The sequence below is a fragment of the Balearica regulorum genome, chromosome 3 (assembly GCF_011004875.1).
Source record: "Balearica regulorum gibbericeps isolate bBalReg1 chromosome 3, bBalReg1.pri, whole genome shotgun sequence".
Lineage (NCBI taxonomy): Eukaryota > Metazoa > Chordata > Aves > Gruiformes > Gruidae > Balearica > Balearica regulorum.
In genome coordinates, this window is record NC_046186.1 from 10760169 (window position 1) to 10777765 (window position 17597).

The window sequence follows — 17597 nt, forward strand, 5'->3', positions numbered from 1 at the left end:
GCTTTCAGAAACTCCAGTCCAGAGTTTTTAACCCTTCAGAGGCCACATGAGAACAATTCAAAAGCATTTTCCAGTGGTTTGCAGCAATTCTGGCAACCGCGATTCCTGTGCCAGGAGGGCTGCAGCTGTGTGGTGGTATTTACGCTCTGCTTAACAAAAGGTTTCCAGTGGCAATAGCCAGGGAGAGAAAACAACCAGGATGTAGGAAGGAGCTCCACTTATGAAGTCTCCCTTTTCTGTTTGAGTTTTATGCTCCAGACTTCTTGTTTCAGCAGAAGCAGCAAAAGATCTTTCTCCATCTGCCACCTTTGGATCACTCTTGATTTTTACAGACTTCCATCACACCCCCAACTCCTCCAGCTGTTTCTTTCCAGGATGAAAAGCCCTAATACACTCACCAGGTCCTCTTTTAGGGGCTGCTCTTCTCTGGGGGGGACCCCTGGACCCCACTGCATACCCACTTGGGGTGCAGAGCCTGTTCAGGGGGCAGCTGCACTGATGCAGCTGGTTTCTATTGCTCTTCTAATATTCCCCAGCATCTCCTTAGCTTTCTGCTGTGATATTGAAGCATGAGCAGCAGACAGCAGAAAGCCGTGCTCGGTACGAAGTTTTTTTTCTCGGTGCTTCCCTGCAGAAGTTTTGCACACCCGTGCAGAGAAGCACCGAGGGGGAAGAAAAAAACAAAAAACAAACAAACAAACAAAAACACCACCAAAACAAAAGAACCAGCACCCAGAAGCACGAAAAGGAAGCAGGGCTCCCCAGGCCAGCCGTGGGTGTCAGAGAGGGGCAGCAGAGGGAGCAGCTGCTTGCTGCTTTCTTTCCAAAATAAAGGTTGGAGCAAACAGCAGGTCGGAGCACCCCTACGCCCGGGCAGCGGGGGTTTGCAGCACCCGGCACCCGGCTGCGCTCTTTGCCCCGGCGGAGGGCAAAGGGCTGCCGCGGAGGAGGCGCCCAGGCACCGGGCTGGTTTTTACTGAAGCTAACGCTCTCGAACAGCATCGTGCCGGTTATTTCAAGGCAGATAGAGGGGTACAAGCTATTTCCAGTTAGGGGGAGGGCACACGGATGTCACCGGGGAAATGTTTTGCTCCCGTAAGGAAGAAAAGAAAGAGACGGGAGGGTGAATTAGTGGAGCTTCCGCGCCAAGACAGTCGCCCGTCGGTGTAGTCGTGGCCGAGTGGTTAAGGCGATGGACTAGAAATCCATTGGGGTCTCCCCGCGCAGGTTCGAATCCTGCCGACTACGACCCTCGTTTCCTTTTTTTCTCTCCCGGCTCGGACGTTTTCTTCCCCCGCTCTTCCTAGCGACAGTTTTGCACCAAAGCCGCCCGCCAGCAAACATCCGGCAGGGCGGCCGCTGCCAGCCCGAGGGAAGAGAGGCGGGACCCCGTGACCGCCGGACGCGGCCTCTCAGACCGGGCCGGCGCCGATCCGGAGCTGCTCCCCGCGCCATGCAGCACAGCCCGGCGCCCGCCGTGCTGGTCACCACCAGGTACCGTGGAGGGGCAACGAGCGGCGACCCCGCCGCCCGCCTCAACTTCGCCAGCCGCTCTGGGCGCTGCCGCCGCGGAGCCGCCCGTCGCGGCCTTCCCTTCGCGGGACAGGGCCCGCGCAGCCGTCCCCGCGTCCCGGGGAAGGGAAGGAGCGCGGCGGGCGGCGCCTCACGGGGACCCCGGGGCGGGCGCCGAGGGGAGGCTGAGGGAGGTGGCGGAGCTGAGGCGAGGCCGAGGGGAGGCCGAGGGGCGGTGGGCGCTGAGGAGACGCTGAGGTGTGGCGGAGCTGAGGCGAGGCCGAGGTGGGCGGCGGGTTGCTGGTGCGTGGGTTTGCCCCCGGGACACTTCGGCGTTGTGGGGTTCCACGAGTTACGTGGCACTTCACAGCCGGGAGAGATCGCAGTTGTCATCTCGCCCATCCTGTGTAACGCTGGCCGTTGAGTCCTTTCCTCCTGTGGTAACTCAGGGTCTTTTCCCTTCTGCATGGACACAGCTGAGGATGTGACTTGTGCTCCCACCCTCTGGAAACGTATTTTCCTTGTTGATATTTCAAGGCAGGTCGGAAGGAATTTAAAATTCTTCCTGAAGTGTAAACCGACATCTTTGAGGCGTGGTGTTGGCAGTGCCTTCAGCTGACCCCTGCACCCCGACCCTCCTGTCCACCAGGCTGCAGAGCTTGTTGGGCTTGAAGTTAGGCCAGGGATGGGCAAAATAAGTTTCTTCTGTTTTCCCACTTCTTGAAGCCATGCCCTAGGTGGGTGCAGCGGCACTGTTTTCAGTTACATTGAATTTTTAAAACCTGTATTTTCCGCGATGTGGCAAATGAACCTTCAAGAGAAACGCCTCAAGATAAAAATGCTTGTGGCCATCTTTATAGAGAAATGATGGAGACATCTCTCTCATTTTTTTGCCCCCATGAAATATTTGAGACCACATGAAAGCAGTTCCCTATCACATGTGACATGAGAAACATAAGTGTTAATTCAGCAAGATCTTGCCTCACACATCGACCTCCTAGGACATAAGTAGCAACTATTTCAATCATGTTAACTTCAAAGCCCTTATTTTAATCCTTAAATATTTGGCTGTGTCAGGACCTGACTTCCTTTTGAGCAGTGGCCTTGAACCTTCAAACGTATGTGACTTAACTCACACATTTTGTAGAACTGTCTTTATATTAGGTTTAGCCTTGGAAAAGGAAATGCGAACACCTGGATTTATTTTACAGTCAATAGACTTTAACACTTGCAAATTGTCCCACTGGTAGTGGAATGCTTTCAGTGATAATACTGGATATATATGTAGGTGTGGGATTAAGGCTTTAGCAAGTGAATATATTTTCTGTCTTGTGAGATGAGGCTTTGGGCATCCTGGTCTGGTGGAGGGTGTCCCTGCCCCTGGCAGGGGGGTTGGAACTAGATGATCTTTGAGGTCCCTTCCAACCCAAACCATTCTATGATTCTCTGATAGCTGTATAGTTGTGATCTTTTTCCCTCTTTATACATACTGGTTTTGGGAATAGGGTTCCTGGTTGCTATGGTAGTATAAATTAATAATAATCTGTATACTTGTAGTTAGACTATACAGGGAAATAAAAACGTTTGCTGGCTAATTTGTGTCTGATATTTTGCCTTCTTTTAGTGAATAAACTAGTTGTACAAGTTGTTTCTCCCTTTAGTATGACCTGGGTCATCAGAGTTTGGTCCCTTTTGAGGTCGCTCATGGAAGGAAGAGAGCTGTTGGAGCTTGGTGCTGCTGATCATGCTGACTTTATCATGGCAAAAAGTACAGAGTCCGCTCTCCTGACCTCACAGGCACTGGAATAAAGTTTCTCCAGTCACAGCGCCTGCATCCCTTACTTTGCTTTCTTGCTTAGCAATGGCTATTTTCCCACTCTCCCATCTTGGCCTTTCAGCACAGAAAACAGATTAATTAAAGCACAAAGCCTCTACATTTTAGCAAATCAAAAGACAGGAATGGAAAACTGTGGAAGCTGCTCTGTTCAGCTGGCCTTTATATAGTCTCCCCTTCCTCCATCCAGTGCCACTCCTGCCTGATCTGATTGTGCCAGCACAGTGTTACTCGTATGAATGGTCTCGTTGTGTTTTAGGAAAGTTAACCATGTGCCCCAATCTCCCCTGCACTGTCTGCATTGTATACAAAAGTGTAACTTAGAGATACACAAGCTAGTTTTAAATAAGGAGTAGAAGCAGTAAACCTCTGTGTCCAATTTAAACAACCAGCTTTCTCCTTTTACTTCTTTTTTTAAAGCTACTAGTGTAAAAATAATTGTGTTTGATGTGAAAAATGCAATGAAACTATATTCTGTCTTGGGAGTTGTAGGTGCTGCTTCGATTTGAATAACAACAATAACAGTGTGGAAGGAATCGAAACACTGGGGGCTGCTTATTTTGAAACTAAGGCGTTACAAGAACTAATATGAGCTTCGGATATTACACTGTATCTGTCTCAGCCTCCCTGCTGATTTCTGTTCATTTAGAATCATTTTTATATTTAAAAAAACACACAATCTTGTTGCTATGGAAGAGATAATAGTGGAAATAGTGGTTTGGTTTTGTGTAAGGGATGATAATGAAAGGGATCACAAAGTATAAAGCAAACAAACAAAAATGTAGCTATTCCCCCTCCAGCTAATAGCTTTCCATTACAGTCATTTTAGCAGAGACTTTTAGCAACTTTAAAAGAAAAACTCTGGGTGTAGGTAAGGTACTTATTAACTTCATGACATTTTTAGGACTCTTTGATGCAGCAGCTCTTACAGTGAAGTTGTTGTTTCATCTCAGTGCATCTATATGCGGTTGGTGTTTTAAGCTAAATAAGGCCATTCAGGAAGGATGGTTTTCTGGTGGTTTTTCTTTTTTTTTTACATCAGAGGTGAAAAGCAGGTTAATTTGTCATTTATACTCTGTCTGTGGCAGTATTAACAGAAATAAATCACTCCAGAGTACCAGCTGACAGACTTGTTTGCTGTCATAGCTGCGGTCACAACTTTTAAGTAACCGCACATCTGGAGAGCATTTCCTCTGCTGCAGGTATGTTCTGAAAAACCCAGATCCAGCTGATTTTACTGCCAGCTGTCCTTTGAGCCAGTATTTTGACTGCCACTGCAGAAGGCAACACTCCAGATAATGACTGTAACTTACGGGTTCAACAGACTGCTGTGTGAAGGCCAGGCACCTATGTATTTGTACATAAGCACTATTGATTCTATTTACAGCCCAACAACGTGTAACTGAGACCAAAATTTTGTCTGTTAGTGTAAAGTCAAGTCCTGGGCTGGCAGAAAGTGAGATCAGAATCGGAGCAAACAGAATAGCATTCAGGTACCTAGTATAAAATCTTGTTGATGGTAGAGCTGTTGTTAAAGCCCTAATGTTTTAAACATGGCTTGCAAAGACGATTGGGTGCAAAATTGGGCCTGTGCCCTTGTTCGTTGCTATCTGATTTATAGAGAACTCTTGAGATACTCTCTTTCAAAAGCTTTTTATCCAGTTTTGCATTGGAAATTCAGAGGTTGCCTTCTTGGGAAAACTCAAGTTTCAAAAGAATTGGTCAAGTTTTAACATGATGAGAGGAGTCTTTTGAAACTTTGTTGGAAACAAGATTGTTTAAACCTCTTTAAAGTGTGTTTTAAGTTCATACGCCTCATGTATCCTTAGGTGAAGGGCACCTGTGTTAATGAATCTAAATTTCCTAAAGAAAGAGGCAAGAATTCTGCAAGACACCTCTGCAATCTACAGGAAATCCAAGGAAGATGGGACTTGATGTTCCCTATACAACTAGGGTTAAAAAAAAAAAAAAAAAAAGCAAAAATGTTTAATGAAAAGAAAATTGTTTTTTTAAACAGTCCCTCCTGATTTCATTAAAAAACTCTCACACATACAAAGGACGCAGTCGACGTGTTCAGAGAGTATTCAATGCTCTGGATGATAAACTTTCTGATTCTGGCAGGGTACTTGGTTCCAATGACAGGAGCAGTGAGGGTGTGGTGGCTTGGCACAGGGGTAACTGGGGAAAGGATCACTGTTTTGGTCTCCAGTCTACTGAAACAGACTGTTTGTTTCATTAAACACACTGTTCTCTTGTGCCACAAAAACAGCTGCTCGGTCTTACTCTTGATGCTTGAGCATTATAATATGATCCTGGCATTCCTCTTGCAAAAATGTCATAAATAATTCCTTGGTTGGGAATCCAGAGGGAAGATAACACCATGGTTCAGTGGATCTGAAGCTGGCAGGAGAAGAAAATGTGTTAAGTAAGCTGCAGCAGTAGTGCCCTTGTTGCATTTTCCTCCAAGAGGAGCCATGGCTGGTTCTGACTCTTGGCAGCTCTCAGAGGTTAATGCTGTGAATCTTTGTCTACTTTAACTGGGTATGATAGGACAGGTAATTTTGTTTCCAGAGGGATTTTCTGTGGGAAAGCGGCAATACTTTAGCTAATGTACCCTTTCTGCTATTTGGCAACAAGACTATCAGTCAGACCAGAAGGCTGCTCAGAGAGATCATGTACTCCTTTAAATTGCTCAGTCCTGATAGGTGTTTGTCTAATATTCCTCGAGGACCTCCACAGACAGAAACTGTGTGATTGGCCCAGCAGTCTGCTCCAGCAACTTCTCTCTGTATTTTAGGCTTTAACCTAATTCCCTGGCTGGCTCTTACAAGCCTTTATTCAAGCAAGCTCCTTCTTCCTTTTGTGGCCTCTTTCCACTATTGTCTTTGCCATTCCTAGGGATGTCCTAAGACAAAGGAGAGGTGGATAGGGCTTGGTGTGAATTGTAATGAGTAGACCTTTGCTTCAAAACAAGCCGTGATGAGAGATCGTGGGGTCTTCTCATCTGCCCTGCTGGGTAGGACAGCACCTTCAACTCCTGTGAGTGAAGCGCTGTTCTGAATGAATCCCCATCTTCTGTTCCCAGAAATACTATGTTCCTGGCATTTTGTCTGCAGTGGCCAGTGACAAGTGCTCTGGGATAGAATATGGGAAGCAGGCCGTGTCCAACTTGGTATTGTTGCAGAGTAGGAACAGTGCTGGGGTAGGTGTCCTGCTGAAATAGGAGTCTTTAAACTGACTTTCTTGAGCTTTGAGCTGGATCCTTGGAGAGGGTCAGTTAAAAGTCTTCATGCCGATGCCTGAACTCTGTGTGTGTTTTCTTCCCTAGGCAAATTCAGAATACAGACACGGGACTGGATTTGTCAGTGCCAGAATACCAGGAAATCCATGGGAAGATGATGTCTGGCCACGTAGAGTATCACATTGTTGTTGTTACCCGACTGGCTGTCTTCAAATCAGCAAAGCACAAGCCTGAAGATGTAGTTCAATTTATGGTAAATGTGTAATCAGTGCTGCATTAATAATAATTTTTTTCTTTCTTAATCAGCTTTGATTATTTTGGTCCTGATGTAGCAGATGCTTTGTCATCACAGTCTCTGTGGGTCAAGGTCCTTGGTAGGACAATGCAGTCTGTACCGTTCCTGCAATAGGAATATTATAATATTTTAATTGAAATTTTTATTCCAGAGCTCAAAGCAATTTTACCTGTTTGTTGTTGCCTTTAAGGCATTTTGATTATGGGTCAACAAATAGAAACCAATCAAGCTTTTTATAAGTCCTGCTACAAAATTAGTTACTCTGATATATGTATCAGTACTGGGACTTGGTACATAAATATGTAATAGTTTACTTGTATGGAGAGAGAATCATGTGGAGCAATAAGAGTAATTAACCTTGCAGTAGGTTAGCCTTGACGGATTAGCCTTGATCTATTAGGCTTGATATGGTTTTTAAAATCCTTAGTAAAAGAGTTTTACAAGTGTCCGTATAAAACATTATTGAGTTGGATTGTCTTTTTCATGATACCTGCAGAGTAAAGATTTGAAAACGTAGGACATGAGATTCATTTCACTTGTTTTAAGTCATCTATATCATTTGCATGTCCCTTGAGCTGCCTCACCTGTGCCTGTCTATTGAGTCGATGGAAAAAAGTGCATTTAGGGTACATTTCATGTGATCTGATTTAGCTGTCTGCTGAACCATTCCCAAGAAGTGTGTTTCCCTGTCCATTGACTCTAAAGGGGCTCTAAGGGAAAGCACCCTGTTGCATGCTGTGAACATCTGCTCTTTTCAGATGTTTTGGGGGTAATCGGAGTGATATGAGCGCGTGGTTACCTGGTAGATCATTAGCCCTAATGTAACTCATACTCTGTATGAGACAGCTGATAACTGGATATTTACACAGTCTGATTTGCAGATAAAGCCATATCTGTCAGTGTTGTGAAGAAGTGCATGGTGAAGAGATCTCATACATTTATTGCATTCCTTATGCTATATATGATTTTATAGGAAAAGCAGCAATGCTGGTATAAGAGTCTCTTCTGTTCTCCCTCCTTGTCCCTGACTGCTTGTTTTTGCTCCTGCAGTGCTTCCTTCTGTGTGCCAGTGTCATGTGGCTATTCTGTAACATCAGCCAAGGAAGAGGTCCTGGCTAAAAATGGGTATTTGGGGGTTTGTTATTTAGTACTAATTTACACCTGTTTCTTGAGCCTGCAAGATGCACAGCCCCATTAAAGTTTGTTTTAGGACAGGAGAAGGGCCAGACATGGGCAGATAAGAGAAGGGGATGTGGAACTGGTTTTTTCCTGCTGCAGTGCTGGCTTATATTATGTAATATTTCCATGCAACTCTCTGGAAGAAAGAGCCTGACTCATCCCAAGGTGCTAAACTGGCCTGTTGTCATCTAACATTTTGCTTAAGAAAAAGTAGACAAAATCATCTTGTCTATAAAGAGGAGAAACAGACTTCCTACTGTGGGCCGGCTGGTTGCTGAGATTGTCCATTCCCATGTCTGCTCTCTCTAGGAGGATTTTCAGCACTTAGTTGCTCTTCTCAAGTGAAATGAACCTTTCTGATTTCTTCTGTGGTCAGACCTCTTGACATTTTATTCTTCATGAAGAAGAAAACTGGTGTAGTTTGATGGGAATAACATTTATCTTATCAGATACATTTTTTCAGCTGACTAAGTCTGATATATCATGTATTTTGGTGTGTGAGAGTAATTTAAAACCATGAGCTGGGAGGTTGGAGGATGGATGCTTTGCATCGATTCATTCCAATGAGTCTTTTCTGTATGTATGACGGGAAGGAACAGACGGATTCACCTGTCCTAAGTTACCTCTCTGTAAATTGGATATTTTAATCTGAGTCTGTCCCTGCTTTTATGGTCAGTGGGGAGAACGGGAATGAGGTGATTCATCCTCTGGAAATGCCTCTCTTCTTTGACCATAAAGGGAAAGCATTCTACATTTTAGACAGCTGGGGCAGGGGGCTTCAACTCCAGGCTAAAATGCTTAAGGCTCAGTTGCACACAACTCACTGTCTATACTACTGGAGGTGCCCTGGGATTTTCAACCTAGCCTTCAGGAGGTTGTGGGTCTCCCATAGGTCCTGTGTGATATTTGCCTGCCCCACACAAGCTCTTTGGATACCCCAGAGCATCTCAGATGGCATGAGATGCCTGTCTTTAGGCAGAATGGTCTCTCTATGATTAGATGTCTACATTTGCTGCAGATTTCTAAGCTCCCATGCCATTTATCCAATTTGTATAGCAAGGGGCAGTGAGATGAGATGTCTGAAGGAGGAAAAAGAAACAACTGTGTGCATGTTCTGTATGTAAGCAGGGTGGGAGAGGGAACTTATTTTTGCTGCTGTTGAAATTATCAAATCTGAGAGGATGGAGGAAGGAGCCAATGTCACGCTGCTGAGATGACAGGTAGGTTACAGAAGATGGGTAGGCGTGGTAGGATTTTCATTGGCTCTGGATATGTTAATCCAATTTTGGCTGCCTCAGGAGCCAGGTCTGTGTTTTGAGACCCTTGGTCTTTCTTTTTCTTCCTCCTCCTTCCCCTCTTTCTCTCCCTGAAATATTAGCTAAATTGATTTTCCTTGTCTAGCTGTTCTTCCATCCGCTCTCAGCTGAAGTGACTGCCTTCCACACTCTCATGCCCTAGGTGGCAGCAGTGAAACTGGCTTTGAACAACTGCCCGCAGTGATGTGATTGAGCAGCATTTATTGCTCAGATAGCTTCTCTGTATCCCCTGGAAAAAGATGGTGAGCAGGACACAAGCGTGCTCTAAGCTAGCTGTGACCATGCTGGATCGAGATATTTGGCCAGGACCAAAACCAGATGAACATAAAAAAAAAAAGAGATTTCAGATCTGACCTGTGGAGTTCCTAGCCTTTACTGTGGGTCTAAACAATCCAGAGTTCCCTGTTCTCCAGCCTTAATGACACTATGCAAAATCAGTATCATAATGTTTCTAACTGAAATGTTTCTGAAACATAAACAGAAAAAGAAACTCACTTGTTAGGTGACTTTCAGATCTAAATTCTTAAAAACTGGAGGGATTTTTTTTAATTTAAAAAATGCTATTTGTAAAATAACACAAATGGGTTGTAGAACTGCTTAACCTTGAGGTTATATTTGATACTTGAAGGAAAACTCAGCTGCGTGTCTTTCAAAGGTCAGAATCCTCTTGCCCTATTAAAACAGTGAAATTGTTTTTATCTTTGGTATTGCATCAGAGATACTGCTGCAAAAGGAAGATATAATTATTACCTGTAGATCTGCCATTTTCTGTGAGAAGAAGAAAAGGCTTTATTTATCTTAAAGGCATTTCTTCTAGAAACATCTTGCCTTTTTTAGCAATTAACTTCTCTCTTCCTAGCCTTATTAAAAGTCCACCCAGTCTATAGCACTTTCTCTTTCTCCCAGTGCCCAGTTTGCTGCTTTTTTACAAGTTACATTTGTTAGTCAGGTCCTTTCTTTTTCAAAGCTGAGCAAATAACTACCAGTGTTTGATAGGCACAGCACATTTTTGGGAGGAATTTACTGTAGAACTATCTTCTCATAAAATGAGGGAGTGTAAGTACGTGGGTGTGTATTCATCTATGTTTTCATCATTGCCTGCTTGCATATGTTGTCCTTCTTTCTGTGGCCCTCAAAATCTGTGCGTTGGAGGTGCTATTTCCTGACCATACAGGTGTGTTGTGAAGATAAATGCCTTCACATTATAACCTCTGTGATGTGAGACGGGAAAAAAAGTCCCTGCTCAGTGTATCAGTAGGTTCAGGAGCTGTTAAGTATTCATGTTGATTAAACAGAAATAGTAGAGTGTTTGCTCTTCTGCTGGGCAAAACAGGTGGGGAGAACAGCATGTGGTCATGTAATTAAAATCCACCATAATGCGTACCCACGAGGTCACCAAGCAACATTAATTCTGGTATGGCTTGAATTGGGAGTCTGCAAGTGAAAGCTTGGTTTGTGCTCTCTATGAGAAGGGATGCTTTTGATTCCTGAATCCAAAGCTGGTGGTTGTATAAAGGACAATGTTGCTGTACCTCCATTTCGTTTAAATCCTTGCAGTAAATATAAAGCACATGAAGACACATTTGAGGTTAGAAATGGGGCATTAAAAGAAGCCGAGGGAGAGGAGGCATTAAATCCCATTAATACTGAGCAGGATCAAATTCTCGTACGCACATCGGAGAGTCCCAGGCTCGTACCCTACAGGCATTCCGGTGTGAGTACTTTCATGCGTGAGGTTCTCCTGAAGAAGGGGGCAAGGCACATGTGTGAGATTTGAGGCATTAGCAGCAAACTTCAGGCTTTCCCTTTGAACTTCCCAGTGGTTTTCTTAACCTTCTAGCTATATTTGATCATGCTCAACTTACTTATTTGTTCCTGGTGCAAAAAATATTCGAACCCATCCCTGTCTCTTTCAGTTCTATGTTGATTGTTAATTGTTACAAGCAAATAGGGTCTTGACCTGGTAAATATGCACATGCTTTGCCGTATTTGCATGATTAACTCTTTTGAAGTGAAGTAGATTGAGCCTTTGATATTGTGACTTGACAGAACTCCTTGAAGTGCATGCACTCAGGCTGACTTACAGGTGGTGGGGGTTTAGCTCCACAGTATTCACGGAGTTCAGTTAGAGGCATGGAGGGGGAGAGGATAATTGGAAGATCAAGACCTAGAGGAATTACAGGCAGCAGAAGAAAAATATTTGAATATTAATAAAATAGGACTTTGTTTACTTAATAGGAATGATAAAATGATTTTTAGAGGAGCATTTATTTTTTATCCTGATATTTTAGGCCACACATAGGATTCATCAACTCTTTTCATAGGGTTGTGAATGGTAACCAGGAAAAGCAAGATTTAATTTTGTTACATGCCAATATGCCTTTCTCCTGGAAAATTGTCAGAGGATGTCAAATTGAAAGGGTCCAAAATTGTCACGGCAGAGCAGTGCTTCCTGACTGGCAAGGTGTGAGAATGCTCTGGGTGACACGTGGGACTCGACCTGAGAAAACACACTCTGTGAGACCTGGCCAGTGCTGTGTAAGGCCCCTGCAGTGCAGCTGTGCTGCTGCTTTGACACAAGGAGAGCCAAATGTACGCTTGCAGCCCAGAAAGCCAACCATGTCCTGGGCCGCATCACAAGAAGCATGACCAGCAGGTTGAGGGAGGTCATCCTGCCCCTCTGCACTGCTCTTGTGAGACCCCACCTGCAGTACTGCGTCCAGCTCTGGGGGCCCCAGTAGAAGAAGGACATGGAGCTGTTGGAGTGAGTCCAAAGGAGGCCATGAAGATGATCAGAGGGCTGGAGCACCTCTCCTATGAGGACAGGCTGAGAGAGTTGGGAGTTGTTCCGCCTGGAGAAGAGAAGGCTCCGGGGAGACCTTTTAGCAGCCTTCTAGTTCCTAAAGGGGCCTACAGGAAAGCTGGAGAGGTACTGGTTACAAGGGCATGGAGTGATAGGATGAGGGGTTAATGGCTTTAAACTAAAAGAGGGTAGATTTAGATTAGATATAAGGAAGAAATTCTTTAGTGTGAGGGTGGTGAGGTACTGGAACAGGTTGCCCAGGGAAGTTGTGGATGCCCCTTCCCTGGAAGTGTTCAAGGCCAGGTTGGATGGGGCTTTGGGCTCCCTGGTCTAGTGGAGGGTGTCCCTGCCCATGGCAGGGGAGTTGGACTAGATGATCTTCAAAGGTCCCTTCCAAGCCAAAACATTTTGTTATTCTGTGATTCTAAATGCATCAGTCTGAGGTTGTTGGATTCGGCCAGTCTTATTGCTGCATTTCCAGCACCAAAACCAAGGTAAATATGGCAGTAGTGTTGAGCGAAGATGTAGAGGAGCCAGCCAGGGTTTGAGGTGGAGGGACAGCAGGCAAAGAGCCTCAGCTGGCAGGGGCTTGCAGGGGCCAGTGTTGGGCTTAGGTAAGTGGGGACTGGTTTAGGCTGGAGGTTTAAGATCTTGCCTGTGTGGTAGGTTATCCCAGCAGAGGGCATCCCGACACTGTTGGATGTTGGCTTGCATGGTGTGCTGCAGGCTTTTGGGTAGCATATTAGTATGCTTTGGATATAGCGTTATCACACTTTGTATGCTGTGTCGCGTGTTATGGTTGGTGGTGTTGTTCAAAGCCCACGCAGATTCACAAAGGCTCAATTAGCGATAGGATGCGAGGGTGTGCATTTACTTTAGGTTCAATGGTGTAATTAGACATAAATTGAGATTTATGAATAATTTACAGAGTTTGATAGAGGAGGAATGAAAATTAAGTAGGGGAAGATAAGTTTGTATGTCTTGGTTCAGTTTTTGAGTATTTTAAAGCTGTTTTGGTATAGTCTTGTTGGTTGGGTGCTGTCATGTAATGCTTTCAGACATTAATTTATTATTCTTGAAATTAATTAGATGTTAAACATTTTTCACAAATCAGACTTGATTTTTTCTTTCTGGGTGGAAGGTAACATTGTTTATTCATTTGAAAAAGTACCAGTGAATTCCTTACTGCCCTTATATTTGTGCTTACAGAGTATTTTTGGGAGGGGCTCTGGTTTTGTACCCTGTTCACAGTGCTACAGGGACCTAGCAAACTAGAAATGTACAGCAATTCAGAAATTCCAGAATTGCTTTCCTCTCTCTTTTTGGGGTATCTTTCAAAGGGAAGATTGTCTTATTCTGAGAACATTTCTTTATTGCTCTCATTTTAGTGCTTGACTGCTGAATTGCATGTCAGACCCTGCATGCAGGGCACATTGTTGCTCACACTGACTTCTGTTCCTTACAGGAGACAAGTCTAAAATTCCTGTTTTTCATTCCTCTGTCAACTCAGGTTTGTTTTTGTACTTGAGATCTTTTGTATGGAGCTGCTTACCTTTTGTGACTACACCCTGAACCCATAGTGAGCATTGTACAGATGAAATGCAAATTTCAAATCAGCTAGCTTGGTTGATAATTACTGCAAAAATCAGGGTAGCATGAAAGCTAAGGAAGTTATTGCTCTTTATGCCTACATCTAATTTAGTGAACTAGTTGAGGTGTGTCTGTTAGTGTCAGGACTTGTTCTCTGGCCTGGAGGGCAGCTAGCACAGTCTGAGTCTATCACATCCATACTGTGAAACTTTCTTGCAATGGGCATCGTTACCCAAACTGGCTACTGAGTGGTCTCTGCACCAGGCTGTCTTGAACTGAAAAGTTACCTGGGGGAGTGCTAGCTGCCCAGAGTCAAAACTGCTGGACATTGTTAGGTTGCAGTAGATGCTATAAAGTTCCTAATAGACACTCTCAAGTTCCAGGGCCTGGGAATATGCCTGGATACTGTTTAGTTTGCTAGTACAGATGCAGTTTATGGATTCTTGGTTAATCTATAACTCATTTCCCTTCTACTTCTGTGCTTTTTGTTGCGTTGAATTTCTTTTATCACTGTTGGTGGAAGAACTCTGCCTTCTTCCATCCCAGGATGTGGCACTTGAGTCTCTCCATCTTTTATGTTGCAGTATTAATTAGAATTCACTCCACTAGAATTCACCAACATGTGTGCCCTGGTTTTGGCTGGGATAGAGTTAATTTTCTTCCTAGCAGCCAGTATAGTGCTGTGTTTTGGATTTAGTACGAAAATAATGTTGATAACACACTGATGTTTAGTTGTTGCTAAGCAGTGTTTACAAAAGTCAAGGACTTTGCAGCTTCCCAGCCCTGCCAGCGAGGAGGCGTGAGCCTTCTGCAGGAGGTGCACAAGAAGCTGGGAGGGGGCACAGCCAGGACAGCTGACCCAAACTGGCTGAAAGGATATTCCATACCATATGATGGCACACTCAGTATATAAACTGGGGGAAGTTGGCCAGGGAGGGCCGCAGAGCTAGCTTCGAATCAGGTGGTGAGCAATTGTGCTTTGCACCACTTGTTTTGTATATTCTTCTTTGTTGTCATCATCATCATTATTATTATTATTATTATTATTATTATTATTATTATTATTCCCTTCCTGTTGTTTTAAACTTTATCTCAACCAACAAGTTTTACTTTTTTTTTTTTTTATTCTCTCCCCCATCCCACTAGCGGTGGGGGAGTGAGTTAACAGCTGCATAGTTGTTTTAGCTGCCTGCTGGGTTAAACCACAGCAACGTGTTACAGGAAGATAAGAACTGGACCTTAGCAGAGGATCTGTCCCATATGCGCTCCACTAGCACTAGTTTTTTGGGGTTGTTTTTTTTAATCTAACTCTGTATTCATTGAAGCACGTTAATAGATTAGGGGGCCGTGGAGGGCCATGGCGAATATATTGTCTATTTAATACCACAGTCACAGAGCATGACAGTCACTCTCCATTATGCCAGTAACATCAGTTAGAGATAGTGTTTTGTTTGTGTGTGGGTTTTGTGTGTTGATTTTTTAAGGTATTGAATTCAACACTTAATGTGGCATAGAAGCCACCCCATTTCTCACCAGTGTTTCCATAGTTATTGCTTTCCTTGTAATATCTTGGGCCGTATTTCTCCTCAGGCTTCCTGTCTTTGTCTGCAGAAGGAATGACTCCATTCACTGTTGGCATCTTCTCCCTGTATAAGAACCTGTAGACCATGGCCAAGTTGTTGGTTTTTATTTTCTTGTAGATAAACTGAATAGTTGGGGTCAGCTGAGGGCTTTGCCCTTTGGTTTCTGTATTAGGTGCTCTGCAGGGCCAGTTCTTTAGGCCTCGACAGCCAGAAGGGCACTGAAACCCACCATAGCCAAGAAATGGGTCTTCTGGCTTAATGGTGAAAAGATTCAGGCCGCTTTCTCCATCAGATACCTACCTGGCTGGGCTTCTTTTCCCTGTCGTCTCTCAGAGCTGGGCATCGTATAGCTTATTTTTAGTAGACAAGGATTTTTGCTGTCGGAGAAGAGTATCTGGTGCAGTGACCTTCCCAGTATTTCATTAGTTGATGAGTCAGACAAATGGATGCTGGGTATCTGGCAATGAACCTCAGTTCCATTAGGGAGTGGATTTTAATAATAGAATTAGAAAACTAGCAACAATGCTTGGGGATCCACCGTGTAGATAACAGGCTTTTACTAGGCTATATGTAAAGCTCCTTGGTAATACATGTTTTTCCACTTGAGTTTCCAGGGTTAATGTTTCACAGCGCTTAAACTGATGTTTGTTGCTCATGTCTCCCCTGTAAAGAAACTTAACCAGGCAGCATGTTTCATTGCAGGTTTCCAAGAAGTACAGTGAGATAGAGGAGCTCTACCAGAGACTGGCAGCACGGTATCCACAGGCTTCACTTCCACTCTTGCCAAGAAAAGTTCTTTTCGTGGGGGAATCTGACATCTGCGAACGAAGAGCTATGTTCAATGATATCATGAAATTCATCTCAAAAGATGAGGATCTAGCAACGAGTCCTGAGTTACTGGAATTTTTAGGTAACTAAAAGATGTGAGTGTCCCCTCTCCCATGAATGTGCTTGATAAAAGCGTTATTAAGTTCTTGACTCATGGAGTCAAAAACTAGAAAATGCCAGAGTAAAGGCTATCACTGCAAATATCTTCTTGTGCATCTACAGTGCTGCAGAGTCATGTGTGATAGTGTTTTCCCCTCTTCTCAGTAGACACATACCTCATTTAGAAGTGTTGATACCACAGTGCTCACTTTGAAGGTACTATCCCACTGTCTCTGATTTCCCTAGACATATACCTAAGCTGTGATTCAGAACACCTAAGTTTAGAAAGCTATATAATCATATATCGTCAGTGGCAAGATGGACCCTAAAGAGACAGTGCTCTACCTTAGTGAACAACTGTTCCGTGTTTTGTCTGGTTTTCATTCCTAATAAAATTTCTAGGCCTCGCTGAAGAGCGTCCCGAAGAAAATTATTGACCCTGAGAAAGATCTGAATAAAAGCCAGATGCTTTCTTAGTTAAACCCATTCTCTGGCCTTTTTCTTTTTTCTTTTCTTTTTTCTTTTAATTTTCTTTAGTCTCATGTCCAGCTCTTGCTGCCTCTTTCAGCGATTCATTTAGTTCCTTTCTTATGTTCCTTGGGCATAGCAGGGAGTCATCGAATGAATGAAACAGATGGGCTCTCTGCTCTTAATTCAGCTGGGAGCTACTGAGCAGGGAATACTCCAGCCTAGTGCTGTGCAGGATTCTCAGTGTAGCGTTAGTTTTAAGGAAGTGAAGTTGTAAGGTGCTAGCATGTCACTGTGTGTGAACAGCTGATTTTGCAAAAGTGTCAAGTGTGGACAGATTAGAAGTTCTGTGAGACTGGCAGCTTTCTAAAGTCAAGGGGAGCAAGACTGCATAATATTTGGCAAAATTCTTTTGCTAATAAGGTTTTGGATTTTTTTTTTCCCTGGCAGTGTTCTCTTGAAAGTAGGCCCCTTGCACAGAGAATTCAGAATTCATGTTGATTGACTTTTGCATGCCGATTAACCTAACCATGGTGTACATGTCTACAGCTGAATTAGTCTAGACTGTCTTTATACTGTGGACAGATTGGGTGCAAGTAATCTGACCTGTTCATCAAAATCTGCCATAGAATAATGTAAGTATCGCCCTACCAAACCAGGTGGAATTCAGTACATACACTGCAGATCCTCAAGCTAGTTGTGTACGCTTTCCTTACAGATGCTGGAGACATAGTCAATATATTCAGGGGTGTTTAGGGAGAATCAACATGGTAAAACACAGATGACTGTGGGGATAAGATAATTAGCATCCTAACATCCACTGCCTACCCTGACCATCACTCTCTTGCC

The 17597-nt window shown here is 43.9% G+C and overlaps 1 protein-coding gene and 1 non-coding gene across 2 annotated transcripts in view; both read left to right on the forward strand.

The window, feature by feature from the left end:
• Positions 1-1166: 1166 nt before the first annotated feature.
• On the forward strand, positions 1167-1248 carry TRNAS-AGA (transfer RNA serine (anticodon AGA)). The gene has a single exon. It is a non-coding gene; the product is annotated as a tRNA-Ser (tRNA).
• Positions 1249-1258: 10 nt separating this feature from the next.
• HS1BP3 (HCLS1 binding protein 3) overlaps positions 1259-17597 on the forward strand; it is a 53400-nt gene continuing 37061 nt past the window's right edge. Inside the window, exons 1-3 of the mRNA XM_075750524.1 lie at positions 1259-1494; positions 6675-6840; positions 16056-16263. Of these exons, the coding sequence (XP_075606639.1) occupies positions 1454-1494; positions 6675-6840; positions 16056-16263 (415 nt within the window). The 5' untranslated portion in view covers positions 1259-1453. The remainder of the gene's footprint in view (positions 1495-6674; positions 6841-16055; positions 16264-17597) is intronic.